Source organism: Phaenicophaeus curvirostris, chromosome 1 (genome assembly GCF_032191515.1).
Source record: "Phaenicophaeus curvirostris isolate KB17595 chromosome 1, BPBGC_Pcur_1.0, whole genome shotgun sequence".
Lineage (NCBI taxonomy): Eukaryota > Metazoa > Chordata > Aves > Cuculiformes > Cuculidae > Phaenicophaeus > Phaenicophaeus curvirostris.
In genome coordinates, this window is record NC_091392.1 from 187,027,469 (window position 1) to 187,042,698 (window position 15,230).

Below are 15,230 nucleotides of genomic sequence, written 5' to 3' on the forward strand. Positions count from 1 at the left end.
TGCTGTGATTGTAAACATGCCACAGTGCCTCACAGCTCTTGGACCTAGAGAGGTAACCACGTTTACTGTCTCTAGCAGCAACTGAGCAAAGCTTTCCCTGCAGTCACATCTCCCAGGTGGATCTGGTTGAGGGACCAAATAAAGAAAACATTTCCACATCTCTTAATGTCTCTGTTGTTTCCATATCAAGTATGATAAAGCAGCACAATTTAGACGTGGATACACAATACGGCAGAAGTTAAAAAGCACGATGCTCTTGTAGCTAACTAAGACAGAAACAGGATATGGAAAGTCAGACAGAAATAAGGACAAAGTACTGGAGAAGGAGATGGGAGTGGTGTTCACTAGACTTTATCTCCTATGGAACCAGGAATTCCTCAGTATCAGCATTCCTTTGTACTTTGGAAAGAGAAATGAAACAAAGCAAATAACTCCATTTTGGTGGGAAGCTGCCTGCTTCCGCTACTAAGTAGTCAATTTGAGCTACAGGGGACATTGCATATTACTAAACAGAGGAATCTTGCTGATGCAGATTCTATACAGACATCTGTCACAATGACATTTTTGTTATTTCCCCCTTCTCCAAAAGACTTGGAAATATTTAAGTATTTGTATGAACCACAAGATGATCTTCCTTCTTTCTACCATCCCCTACTATACACTTAACTACCACAACTTTTAATAATTCATAAGAAGTATACTATATAAATTCTGTATCATCACACAACCCTGACTGATAACATCAAACTTATTACTTCAGGCAAGACCCTGTGAAAATGTAGTTTTCCTTTCCATAGGTGTTCTTCATAATATTAAAAATGGTTGAGAATGAGCCTATATTAATATCAGCCAGGAAATTCTAATTTCAAGCTCTTGGTTTTTTTCTGAGGATTTGATTTGCAACCCTATACTTTGCAAAACAAACAAAAATTACCTAATAAGAAAACCAGCAAAGATGATACCATGTACCAAGCAGGCTCAAACACACATAATTCAAATTACAGTCAATGCTTAACTTGCTTGAATTCACCCCACTAATTTTATGACCTTGAACTTCAAGTGATTCAGTTATTAGTGTGATCCATTAAAAGATACCTGTACTACTGCAAGACAACTCAGAATAAGAAAGATTAATTGCTCTCTGGAGGTGCCTTACTATTAACTGACAGCTGAAACCCTGCAAGAAAATGTTATTACAATGACCAATGTCTGAAGTATAACAAGAGCATAAATACAAGCCGACTTTTTTTCCTGTGTCCAATGCAACAAGAATGGATGTCAGGATTTATGGCAGTTGGATTCCTATTTTAGAAGGGGTCTGACAAACTGTATCACCATCCACTGACAAACTATCCATGCAGACAGGATACTCAACTTCCCAGAAGCTGGGGTACACCATCTTTTCTATAAGGAAGAAATCCACATCTAACCTCCTCTCTGAAAAAGTCAACATATTCAGCTCTTCTCGTTTGTAGGCAGAGAAGGTTAGAAGTACACAAGAATGCTATGCATTAGGCACGATCACTTCCCTGCAATACTCCATATCATGCTTTGCACATCCCTAATGGGTCATGCTTTCTTTTGCCACAGACCTGCCAGAAGACTTTTGTTATGGTAACTATCAACAGTGACAATAAGTAATACTAAGCTGATTCTCAACTTCAAGGAAAAGCTTTACACCTTTTAAGTACAGGCTGCCTTTTGTTATAAATGTACCTTGCATGCAACTAATGAGCATTTAATTAGCGATTCAATTCACGACCAACCTGTATAAATCCATCTTTTTATTGTCTGAAAGCTTTGCTAGTAGAGATTTTATCACCATCATCTAGTTAATTGATAGGAATATTAAATAGCATTAGACTAAAAACCAGGAGATATACTCAGAAACAGCCCATTTCATTAACGTCTTCCTGTCATCAAATGAATTTCAAATATGTCAGTGTGCAATTGATAACTTAATTGTAGAGGTCCCCTTTTCCTTCTGTGTATTTTTAAAATACTAAAAAGGTATGCCCTACTATGCCAAATGCCCTGGAGATAGCTCAGTGTTTTATACACTTGTCTTGATCAGCCAGACAAGCAACCAGTCAAATACATCTTATTTTTGACAAGATCCATTTTCCATAAACTTTGAAACTGACATTACTTTGTTTATCCTGTTCCACTGCTTTGCTTGGATCAATATCAGCTCATCTACTCTAAAAACTCTGTGGATTCACTAATCCTTTTAAGTTCTGGAGTTTCACTTAGAAGTCCTTCCAAGTTCCAAGATTATTTGATTTTTTTTTTTTTAAGTCAATATTAATACTTCAGATGCCTCTTCAACTTGTTTCTTTAAATTTGGGGAGGTGTGGTAGAGGTTTTTTTTGTTTGCTAAATTAAAAATATTTACTTTGAGGTAATGTAACCTTATAGCCCTCCTAAAATCAATAACACTTCTGTTTTCTTTTAATTTCACATGGAGAGGACTCACCTTCATTTTCTCCAAAGAAAATTTCCGCAGAAATATTTATTAAACCTCTGTTTCCTACATCACCATTTACAGTTTTCCCATCTGTACGTTGTAATTGACTGACTCAAGACTTAAGGGTTGGAGGGTATGAAGTGATATGCTGAAATTTATGTAGGTTTAACACCTTGTTTACAATGCAAGCAGCCATTCATATTTCCATTTGCTACTTTTTAGCTTCCCTTATTGCTGCCTTTAAGTCTTAAATAATCATAAATTAATGTGTTTAACGCAGATGGTAAAGAATAACTGCATTTCTTTTACACAGTCCCTCACTGTTCCAGCCAAACTCTTTCCTATCTATATTAACAATGGGAAATAGCCAGAAAGTGACAAATGCTAACAAAAATATCTTCCTCAGTTGTAGACAGCAACAAGGAAATGCATATTAGCTGGGCAGTAAACCAAGAGATAACCTACATTTTTAACAGTCACAGGAATCCCAAAGGAATTCAGGAACTGGGTCAGGGATCGAGAGGAAAAAGGACAAGCAGCAGCTGTTATTTTGTAATTTTATCTTGCTAAGGCAAACAAAGGTAGAGGGTGATAAACGACTCCTGAATTTGAAGGAATGAACTCAGTCCAGAATGTCTGAAAGAACAAAATGGATAGTGAAAGCCTAGCCCTTCTAGAGGAAGCGATAAGAAAGAAGGCAATACTACACTTTCTAACTCCAGTTTAGATCCTCCAAACTATGTATTTGAGAATACTTCTTTCCTGGTTTAGCAGTGATACCTGAACAATTTGGATACTAACCATGTATAAATCATGCAAAATCACCCCCTCTAAACAACACTAGGCATTACCAAGCAATTTAGCTGCCAAGTGTTGGGCTGCTACGGTGGTAAATGCTTTTGACAGATTCATGTACCTGCAAGTATTTTTAGATTTGTACTTCTAAGTACACTAAATGTTTTGCTTCAAAATTACTTGAATGACATAATATCTCAGAAAAACCTCTTTCCCAGCTGCAATTAAAATAAATTTGAGGTATTTAGATTGACAAAAAAAAAAATCTCATTACGTTTTTAGGCATGGAATCCCACACTTTCATGCATTCCTATCTCCTGTCAGTTGTTTTCCACAAGTTATTACCAAAAGTCCGTTAATATGTAAGCTGGGAGGGAATCCTTTGATGTACTACTTGAAAAGATTGTTATGTTCTAGGATATAGTCTCCAATAAGGTAGTTTCTGCCTGGCCACAGTTCAAACATCTCATTTATTACTGGAAGACTTTGAATAAGCAATTTTCTCAAAGCGAATAAGCTCAATTAATGAAAATAAATTAAATGCAACTCCCTAGGCTTTCACTCCCAGTACACACAGGGTATGTGATGACTGCTGAAGCAATGTACTTCACCCTGCGGGGAAGTTAGGGAAAGAGGCACTCCTGTACACAGTGACGCTCCAGATGACTGTGGAACGGTTTTTGTTAAGTCTAAAGCAATTCTTCTTAATTCGGGAATTATGCAGATTCCACATTTCAGAGAACGTCACGAGAGCACAGGGAAAAAAAAAAAGCACAAGAGAGCTTATATATAAGGAGAGCACAGGAAAAAAAAAACTAAAATAAACATACACTAGAATCTTTTAGGAGTGAGGCAAAGGCCTAAGTGCAGTTACTTAAAAGAGCTCTTAGTCCTCTGTGAACAGCTATTCAACACTTATTTTTGCTAAAATAACAAAAGAGAATGCAGAACAAAAACTGTTACTGACCCATCATTTATTTCTTCTAATATTCTATGTAAAGCTTTTCGTCTCTTTCCTTTAGAAATGTGTATTTCCAGCCATTTCTGATTTACATTTGTTAGCAGCTCAACCTACTTGGCAGGTTTGAAATTTCACAAGCAGATGATTATAAAATGAATGTTTACATTTCTAAATCACAAGAAATTTGACTAACACATGGCAGAACTAACATCAAATCAGGAATGAAAAAGTAGTTATTCAGTGATAGATACACTGGACTACAGTTTAATTAAAATACTTGTCTTCCAAGAGGAGTCACATTGGTTTTCAGTACTCCCTGTACGAAGTCAACAGCCTTAAATACGGCACTGTTGTCTTACCTGAAACTGAGCCATTAATGCCAGTGGATTATTTTGACTGTTATCGAATGTTAAAACGTCAAAGATTCCAACACAATTAACTCGTAACCTTTAGAAACAAGGAGATGAAAGGAAAGGGTCATTAAATTATGTTGGTTACTGGATTTTTCCCTGTAGCATTCACTGAATGCTTTGATATGACAAAAAAGTAATCAGTACCCAGCAAACTATAATTAAGCAGAAAATACAGATGTTACTATTTGATAAAAAGCCAAGAGTCTTCAGTTTACAAATAAATTAACAGACCTCTAAATTGTCAATCATGATCCAAAGAGCCCTTAGAGGATAATTTCTCAAAAAATGTTTAAAAAGAACTTTAAAAATAATTTACATACTTTAGCACATTGTCTCATGCCATTTGAAAGTAACAGAACTTTCTAGTTGGAGTTGTGCTATTTCTGTAACAGGTGCACGGTGGTCAGCAGCTAACATTAATAAAGATCACAGTAACACATTGAGAATGAATGCTTTTGTTACCTTGTTTTGCCTGTTACTAGAATCTTTGTTGGATCCATAACTCGGCACGCCAGTCCTGCTGTATGAATGGTCCGTAATGCAGAGCTGAGCTGCACAATATAAGCCCATATCAAAGACTCTGGAAGCAATCCAGCATGCTGCCGTGGTAGAGGTCCATCATGCTGACCTAGAAGTAAAACATTTTAAGCATCAACAAAAAGCTACTACTTAAAATTAAAGTTAGTACATTTTGAATTACACAATTAATTCACATACACACTTCATTCAACTCTTAACAGTCCTTGACAGACTTAACTATTGTGCTTTAATGGTTGGGGTGGGTTTTTTTTGTTTGGGTTGGCATTTTTTGGAAGGACACCACATTTTTAAAATGCTGATAATTCAATGGGAATTATTTTCACTCTCACTTTCAGGAAAAGTATGCTGACTTTAAAAGTTTAGAATTAATAATCACTACAAGAGCACTGGTTAGAAATTGCTGAAAGTGGGTGATGAATCAAAATATGCAAGTACTTCAGAAATAAAAATGCCAGTATTCTGAGCAATGAGCATGTACCACAATCGCTACAACAGATGCCATTTTACCTCCTTATTGTAGGAAGGCTTACAAATTAAACATTCTCTGTCATCTGATAAGACTAAAGAAAAAGTAACAAGCTAGTTTCAAATTACATGGGCAAATCAGACTGGAAGATTTGGTGGCTAAACATCACTGAACATAACTTCATGTGTGTTTTGCTGTGATCCTGCTTCCAGGCAAGTCATCATTGCATGAGCTCTGTCCAATGGGCCATACAAAAGCCATGCATCGCTCTGCTTCTTAATGGATGTGTAGTCCTGCTTTCCAAAGTAAAACTAATTCTTTGCAAAAACACATCCAAAATCTACATTGCAAACTCTGAGTAATACTGAGCCTGAGATGAAAAAACAAAGATCTAGATGATGTTATTTTTCAGTAAGATGCATGTAATACAAAGCTGTTTGCACGGCATAAAGTTGAATTGAGAGAAGAAACTACACTCAAAACACCGCATCTCAGTTTTAGAAAAATAAGCATTTCATGAGGTTGCTTCAGTACCAATTTTACTATTTTTGAAACTAACAAAATCATCAGTATTCAGTAAAGTCATGTAAGCATTCTATTCAGTTGCAAAATAACTGGACTCTTTCTCTAAACATTTGTTTCTTGGCTTTTTTTTTTTACCTGGCTGAGTCTTTTTTTTCCCCTCTCTCTACAGAAGCATATCAACATCTGCGCACTTGCTCAAAACATGGTTGAGTGTGCATGCTTGCATGTGTACACACAAACACACATATGTCAAAGTTAAAAAATGAAACATTACTGAAATTTTTACTTAGAAATTTAACTTTGCAGAAGTTTCTAGCTTTCACTTCTGAACTTTTGTTTCTAAACTTCACTTCATTCTTCCGGTTTAAGGTGCTTTGGTTTAGTGTTTGATAGGAATGGTTGGACTCAATGATCCGGTGGGTCTCTTCCAACCTGGTGATTCTATGATTCTATGATTCTAATATGATTGGTTTAGATTATAAAGATCAATACACTGACTCCTTTAAATAGCAATAAGCCTGGCATGTCTATTGAAGGCTGAATATATATGAGCTGCTCTTTGTTTTTTCTGGCCTCTTGATATATTATTACGCAAATCACTTCCCACAAACCAGCACACCAGAAGTCTCACATAGCAAACTTTTTCCCCTCATGACTCTCTTCTTCAGTACAACAAAAATTATGATGATATAAAATAACTGATATCACCTCCTTTATTAGTTGAGACTCTAGTTACCACTTGCTATAGAATACACTTTATATTGGTAAACAGCAACACATGTGATACATTTAACTGGAATGCGTAAGGACACTGTAAGACAGTTACACCTGTATGACGTAAATATGCCCAGAACAGAAATGGTATGATATTCCAAATAGAGAGAAAATCCAGAACTTGCAGGCTATTTTTCTGCAGGAAACTTGAAAACAACAGTACTCGCCATTGGTCACTCGTCCACACAGGTTATCCCCCTCTACCAGAAAACCTTAATCAAGTACCATTACTTTACTACAAGAAAGACTCACATGAGGATACACTCAAATCTAGTTTGCTGCTTTCAGACTGGTTAGCTGCACTCCATATTTACATATACTAAATGTACAAGCTAAAACACTGGAAGAAACATTTTTGAAACATTCTTACATGCCTGCCTGTTCAAATAAAGTAAGATTAAAAGAAGTTCAGATTGCTGCAATATTGAATACGAAGTATGTCCCATGAAGGCCCATCAGGCCTGCCACATATGGCAACTGAGCAAGCACCCAAGCAGACAAGACTCAAAAGTTCACTCTTCAGGCAAACACACATTTGAGAGCTTCCCGAAGAGTGATGAACACCGTGGAAAACATCACAAAAATATAAGAAAACATTATAACAATTGAGAATTACTTCAGTCCTCGAACTGGTATTTTAGAGGTTTCATGGTTGATTTGAAAAAGACTTCCCACCAGAGGCTGAACACACAGCCACAATATGCAAAATACCAGATTATGTCCTTCCTACCTACTGCAGGGCCGATTCACCACTGCTCCCACTACTTTCATTTCTCCAAGATGCAGAACACATATTAATGGAGAAGATTAAAAATTAAAGAACTTCCATTGCAAAAACACAGGTTATCCATTAATTTTCCTTTCTGTGTTAAAATAAAGCCATTGTCAGCATTATTTATTTATTCGTTTTTAAGTTCTGTGCTATGATGTTCTCCACAGAGTAAGAAATTTCCCCTCTGCACGGGGGTGGGGGGCAGGGAGAATATCTGCATACTTTCTCTTTAAGAAGCACTTAAACGAAATTCAGTTCCCCAGTAAAAGGAAAAAGCCAAGTATGGTCCTGGAGAGGGAAGGAAGAGCTGGGATCACCAGCAGTAATACCTGTTTTATATCATCAGGAACGCTGTAAGAAAGCATGCTAAAAAAGAGCAATTCTCATCAGTTATGAAAAAAAAAAAACCCAAACATAAGCCCAATGAAAAATTTATCTGCTCACTAATTTGGACCCCTCAGTCCTGAAAATCAGGCTTTTACATTGAGAACTGTGAATTGTTCAGCATTTGCATAGTGTTCCTGAGTTAAAGTACTGAAACTAAACTAAAGGCAGTAGCCTTAATTCTCCCGCTCCTCCAAGGAAACTTAGGCTTGAGGTTTATGTTTCTCAGTTTTCAATGCACAAAGGTTCTAAACTGCTATTGCAGCACTGCATCTTGTACAAGATCTGAAGACACTGAAAACTTGGATTTACTTTCAAAAAGCTGCAGTTTTTGGCAAAGATATTTTAGGATAATTATCAGTCACATATTTTGCACTCAGCATAGAATCATAGAATAGTTAGGGTTGGAAGGGACCTTGGGCAGGGACATCCCACGAGATCAGGTTATCCAAGGCCCCAACCAACTTGGCCTTAAACACCTCCAGGGATGGGGCTTCCCTTGGCAACCTGTTCTGATGTCTCACCACTCTCATGGTGAAGAAATTCTTCCTTTTATCAAGCCTAAATCTGCCCTTCTCCAGTTTATACCCATTCATTCCTCCTAGTCCTATCACCACAAGCCTTTATGAATAGTCCCTCCACAGCTTTCTTGCAGGCTCCTTTCAGGTACTGGAAGGTTGCTATAAGATCTCCTTGGAGCTTTCTCTTCTCCAGGCTGAACAAACCAAACACTTTCAGCATGCCCTCATATGGAAGGTGCTCCAGCCCTCAGATAATCTTTGTAGCCCTCCTCTGGACCCGTTCCAACAGCTCCATATCCTTCTTACGTTGAGAATTCCAGAACAGGACACAGTACTGCAGGTGAGGCCTCACAAGAGAGGAATAGAGGGGCAGAATCACTTCCTTCAACCTGCTGGCCACGCTTCTTTTGATGCAGCCCAGCATACAGTTGGCCTTCTAGGCTGTGAGCGCACATTGCCGGCTCATGTTTATATAGTCTCTCTCCTCATCAGTCTAACATACACAGCTTATTTCTTTTTCAATGGAAGAGGTAGCTTATGCAAAAGCATTCAGCGTCTGGGGATGCAAAAACTGTAAAGTCAGCTGTGAAGTCAATTTTTTGCGCACTATGTCCTACTACTACTGTGTCCAAATGAAAACATGCTCCAGGAAACTCGTCTACCTTCATTGGAAAGTATTTGTTTGCCAAAATGCAGAATTTGTGGTGCTGAAAAGTACTATTAACAGCATATACATCCATGTTTAATTAGTCAGAGCATTTTTCATAAAGGGATCAAGGGACATACCAAAGGCATACTATCTCTGCTAACCACAAAAAAATCATCAGGACAAAGGAAAAGCCTTACTGGCAGCAATGGATAGTCACTGTTAATTTGCCTGGATTTTCTAGGAAATGGGTTTTAAATACGTATACCCAGAATATGATTTATCAATTATTGGATTGTAAGAACATTTCAGTACTTCTAGGTCAACTTGCTAATTTAAAAGAATATAATTTCTGCAGAGAAAAATGCACTAACATGCACTGTAATCTGAAGTGGAGAAGTATCAGAATGGTGAAAGAAAACCAAGAAGTTCCAGAACAAGAGATTTAACATTTACACACTCCTGACAGAAAAAAATGTAATGAGGAAATACGAGGAGTGAGAATCAAACAAAAGGAAACTCTTCAAATCAATGTAGTCTGAGCAATAATTAACTTATACTTAATGTATAAACTTGTAAAAATTCAGTAAAATATGACAGAACATCAGATTATCACACTTTACCATCTGAAGAAAAAAGAAATTTCATTGCATAAAGAGCACAAGCAATAAATTCTGTAGAATTCAGAAGAACAAGACATTAGTTTACAATATAAAAATAAACATAACTTGCTGTTATTTCCCCACACACACCAAATCTCTTTGAAAGCAGTTCTGTAACAGAGTCTGTTAATAACATGGAAAAAAAAAACAAACCCAAGACTGACCACACTGACACCAGTGACATGCAAGACAGCTATGTAAACCATAACCCTCATCTTTCAACTGCCAGTTGCCAATTGGAGTGTTCAACATAAATAAGGTTGCATACCTGAAATCAAATTCTCTGAGTTCACTGATCAGGTTCACAGTGTTGTGCCTCCTAAAACCATTAAAAGCAACTGTACTAATCTGGGCCTCATGCTGCAGAGTACCCAACTTCCATCCATTCCCCTGCTTCTCTTGGGAGTCTCCTCTAGGCAGGCAGACGGCCAAGAAACTCTGTGAGGGGATGGAGAAAGGATCCATGAAGGCAGGCAATTCTGAGAAATCAAGTTATAGGTATGCAATCTTATTTTTCTCTTTTAAATTGCTCCTTCTACTGAGGACCTGACTAGAAGGCAGCAGTTACCAAATGAAAACCAAAGCAAAGATGTGCAGAAAGATTTGGCAAAATTCATGAATTTCAGGTGACCGTTTTTCTAATTTATCTAATAAAAAGACTGGAAGAGCAGGTAATGAGAAGTGCCACAGACAGGAGAGAGCTATCTTCCTTACGTGTACCTGTAAGTTCTGCCACAACAGCTCCTTTTAATTAAATAATACCTTAGTTTGGCTGAACAGAAATGGATGTCTTATTTCCAGTTTCAAAGACCTTCCTTGCCTGTATAAGGAAGTTGTAGTAGGTCAAGAACAGTTTAGGTAGCCCACTAGTCTGTTTCAGACACATACATTAAAATCAGAACAGCAGATTGCACTAGATTCCTGAGCATATGAACATAAACAAATAGAACATTCTACCAGTCTCCACTGATCTGCACCTCAGAGAACTCCTGAGCTAGAGATAAAGCCTTTGCAGTTGATGGTCCTCAAGTACTTCTCCTCTGTAAGCCAACTTCCCCTTAGAAACCAGGCAAACATTCAAAATCATCTGTGACAAAGTTCCATGGCTTAATTATCTTTACACAGGTTTTGAATTTTCTACCGGACTAGTTTCATTTGTCAGTCTCTAGTTGCAAGTTAGAAGACACTAACATCACTTATTCAGTTTTTCTTTATGCCTGATGATTTTTCAGACCCCATTTTTAACCTCACCATATTCCTGTCCACCTTTAAGAACATGAAAAACACTATTCCACTTTGCTGTTCTTCATATAGAAGATGTTTCCCATGTCCTTGATCATCACTATCATGTCTTCAACTTTTGTTGTTCTTCTATACACTTCAAAATATATAAGAAAGACCACAACTACATATGAATCTATCACGCACCCACACCTTGAAATACAATGTCTTCCATTTGACTTTTTAGTCTTTTCCTAAAAACCAGTAACAATCCATTTTATATTTACTGCTGTTCATCAAGAGGACAGTATTTTCCCTAATCTACTTAACTACGGGCCCAGCTCTGTTATTGAGTGGTAACATCCCCAGTTGGGGCCATCATTTCATATTTAAAGTTCGTTATGTTTTCCCTCCATGACATCTGCTTACATTACATCATTTGCCCGGTTATTGCCAAGAGTCTCAGCCTTGTAAGATCCTTCTGCAACCTACCACAACTGGCCTTTTTTAAACGATCCAAATAACTAAGTAACATTGGCAAACTGACAGACCATTATTTATCTTCAGGCCTAACAAGTGAATGTGTTAAGAAATACACTTCCCAGCACATATTCTTGTGAGGCCTCATAACTGACCTCTCTTCACTGTGAAAACCAACTGATTACTCCTACCCTATTTATCTTCTAACTAGTTATTAACCTTCCTGAGGACTTTCTCTTTCATTGCATGGCCATTTGTTTCTTTTAGAGAGTCTGATGGACTTCACTGAAAACCCAAGATCCCACCTAGTGGGTCTTCCTTTAAAGAACTATGAGACATTAATGCCTTTTATAGGAGCAAAATCTAATTCTTTTCCAGTGTGACAAAAGACTGTCCCCAAGAATTTTATTGCAACTTTTATTATTTTACCTACAACAGACATAATTCTTCTGTAATACTCTAGAGAGGTATAAAAACGTATCAAGGATTGATTTACATGGAAATTGAAAACTATAGCTGCGAGAGACTCAAAAGTCAAGTCCTATATGTAACAGTCATTAACCTGGCAGAAGGTCTTCCAAGGCTTATCCTACCAAATTAGTTTCATATCAGGCACACCGAATTTGTGATTGCATTCTGTGACTTGCCACAGGATATGACAAGTCAAACTAGGGTTTTCCCTGTCTGAGATATTGCTACCAAAACCAATGGTGGAACTCAAGTTCCAACCTCACTTATACCTGTCAGCTCACTGCAAAGCCAGTGGAAATTATTCAGTATATAAGGGATCTATAGAACTTTTAATATATTCCCACACTCCCAAAACACTGATCTACCATCCAAATAAAGTTTTCCGTGCCAACCTTTGAAACACACTGAATTCACAGCTAAAGGCTCTAATAATTTCAAAAGGCACAAGAAAGAAGCCTTCATGTCTGCTTCTCTTTATACAGTGGCAGCCTAAAGACTTTTTGGAAACATGTACTCTAAATAAAATAAACAAAGCCAGGGTCAAAGTCCTAGGTCATTCCTGCTGCTGGATCTAATTTCATGGTTGGTCTTGCATCAAACAGGAAATTGAGCCAAGAGCTCCAAGGGCACCTTCCTGCCCTAAGCCTTGCTGTGATTCTATTCCACTGTGACCATTTCTCTTTCTCAGCATTACACTGGGATCTACTAATAAATTTGGCCTGCTGTGTTCCAGACAGCAGTTTGTAGGACTGCATGGGTCAGGAATGGGTTCTAATAGGTAGTACGACTGACAGCATAGCATTTTAGAGGAAAAGACACTTTAGTCATATGGATATGAGCTCTGCTGGGCAAATTATGGAGCCACAGACCATGCTCTAACAGATTTTATTTATGAATGTAGATGTAACATTAGTGACTCCTTTGTAGCCATAGCATAAATCTGAAAAAAATGCGACCTGTGACGTGAAGTTTGTGCCTGAAAAAAATGTATTGTTACAGGGATGTTTCAATCTGTTTCTTGTCTTAACCAGTACTTCATGTTTCAAAACGTGTCTAATTAGTCCTCATAATACTTTATAGGTTTGGGTTTTTTCCTCATAAGTGGAGGGCACATGAACAGCAAGCATCAAACTAACCCAGCACATCTTTTATGATTCTGGATACATCCCCAATAAGTGTCAGGTGTCACTCAGTGACAGATCTGCAATTAGGACTCCAGAGTTCATGGCCCTCAACCCTAAACTTACTTCTGTAAAAGAACTGTGATTCCCTGAAACTCATATCAATTTTTTAAATTAGCCACAGGTCAAATGTGACCAGACAAGTAAATAGTTCATTGTTAGACTTTTACCTTAGCTTTCAGCTCTAGTTATACTTTTCTGCTATTTAAAAAAACAAAACCTAGGTTCAGAAATTTTACAAACAGGAAGTTAAGAGATGTCTGATTCCAATCACCTTATGATATGACAAACGATTAGCTAAAAAATGAATTTGAGACTACTTCTGACCAGCTACTTACTGCTTAAATATTAGAAATAGTTTACATAAGCATTGTATGATAATGTATTTTCCTTACCCCATTTTCGTTTTGTGAAATAAGCATCAGCGCTAGGGTCATTGAAGTGTCTGCTCATCATGGTCTCTCCTCCAGCATGAAAATCATATGCAAACACAAGAGCTTAAAAACAGAAACATGTGACAATTACTAACTCAAACATATTTAGAAAAAGGTCTCAACACATCAGTTGAGGGGAAAAAAAAACCCAAAAAAAATCCTTACAATGTTCTCCAAATGCTTTAGTGGTAAACACTTCGCGCAAGGTTACTATATTTGAGTGCTGTATTTTCTTCCACATGTCAACCAACACCATGCACTTTGTGTTAATAAGACGAAAACCTAGAAAAGAACAAAAACTATAGTTTAAATTGTAATGTTCTGGGGGCAAATTTTTTACTTGAACATTTCTTCTGGAACTACTAAAAAAACAACCAGACATTAAAAAATGATTAGCATGTTTAGCTATTGAGACAACTCAATTTTTCTCACCATGTATCCTCCGAAGGCAATATGGCAGGTCATCTTTACTATTTACAGCTTTATAGCATGATGTAATGTACCCAAAGTTGCTTGTTTTCTGTATCCGATTGGGCGGTGGCAGTGGTTCCAAAGGAAAGAGACTGTGGTAGCTGTCCACTTCTGCAGGAACTGCTAAAATGAGGTTATACACAGAAAAGTATTAGGTGTCAGTTGACTTTAAGAAAGTTATCACAGTAGCAAAGAAGATTAAAACTACTGTCATTAATACGCAAATTTTTTGCACCATCTTTTAGGTGCAGGTAAAATTAAAATTCATTATTTTTGCTTTAATATCAATAGTAGCTTGCTGGAATAGATTTCACAGATAAAATAACGGTCTTCAGGAAAAGTTACACCAACTATTAACAGAATACAGTTCTATCTGCCATCTTCTCATTTGTCTTAAAAATTCACCCTTCTAAATGACATTTCTTTGGTGGTTTAATCCTGCACAGATTCATAAATTTCCATATACACTTCATACCCCTAAGAACCCTGTTTTTATCACAAGAAAATCTCAATCTTGGGTATTGCAACAAAGTGATTTAGAAAACGGAGAGAGAGGAGTGCTAAAGGTTTATAAATCAGATGAATATGACCGCAAGGGCAATTTTTAATCTGGATTAGTAAATTAAACTGCATTGTTTACTACATCATTACCATATTAAACACACATTTGAGAAGTAAGGATACAGCAACCAAAAAAGGCAATCTGTTTAAATCAAGTTGAACACAGTAAGATCTAAGTTTTCCAAAAGCCAAATTACAATGAATAGTATATGCTTCTCTGGCCTGACAGCCAGTAAAAACCCTTCTCTGATATACCAGCCAATTAATCTTAAAGCAAACTAATTAGCTATCTTACATATAGCCTTTGAAAATATAGGCATTCTTTAAAGAAACAGCTAATACATACAAAGTCACATAACACCGTTTTACAGGAGGTTTTACTGCCAGGACTATTTTTCCTTTCACAGCAACTTTATTCTCAGCCATTAGGAGTTTCAAAACAGAAGAAAATTAAAGAAAGAACAGAAGCAAGAAACAAATTTCGT

At 37.0% G+C, this 15,230-nt stretch overlaps 1 protein-coding gene across 1 annotated transcript in view; it reads right to left on the reverse strand.

The window, feature by feature from the left end:
* Positions 1–15,230, reverse strand: part of PAN3 (poly(A) specific ribonuclease subunit PAN3) — an 80,442-nt gene that overhangs the window by 12,004 nt on the left and 53,208 nt on the right. The window contains exons 12-16 of the mRNA XM_069883147.1: positions 14,146–14,307; positions 13,879–13,995; positions 13,675–13,776; positions 5,099–5,264; positions 4,583–4,670 (exon numbers count right to left, since the gene is read on the reverse strand). Coding sequence (XP_069739248.1) covers positions 4,583–4,670; positions 5,099–5,264; positions 13,675–13,776; positions 13,879–13,995; positions 14,146–14,307 — 635 coding nt within the window. The remainder of the gene's footprint in view (positions 1–4,582; positions 4,671–5,098; positions 5,265–13,674; positions 13,777–13,878; positions 13,996–14,145; positions 14,308–15,230) is intronic.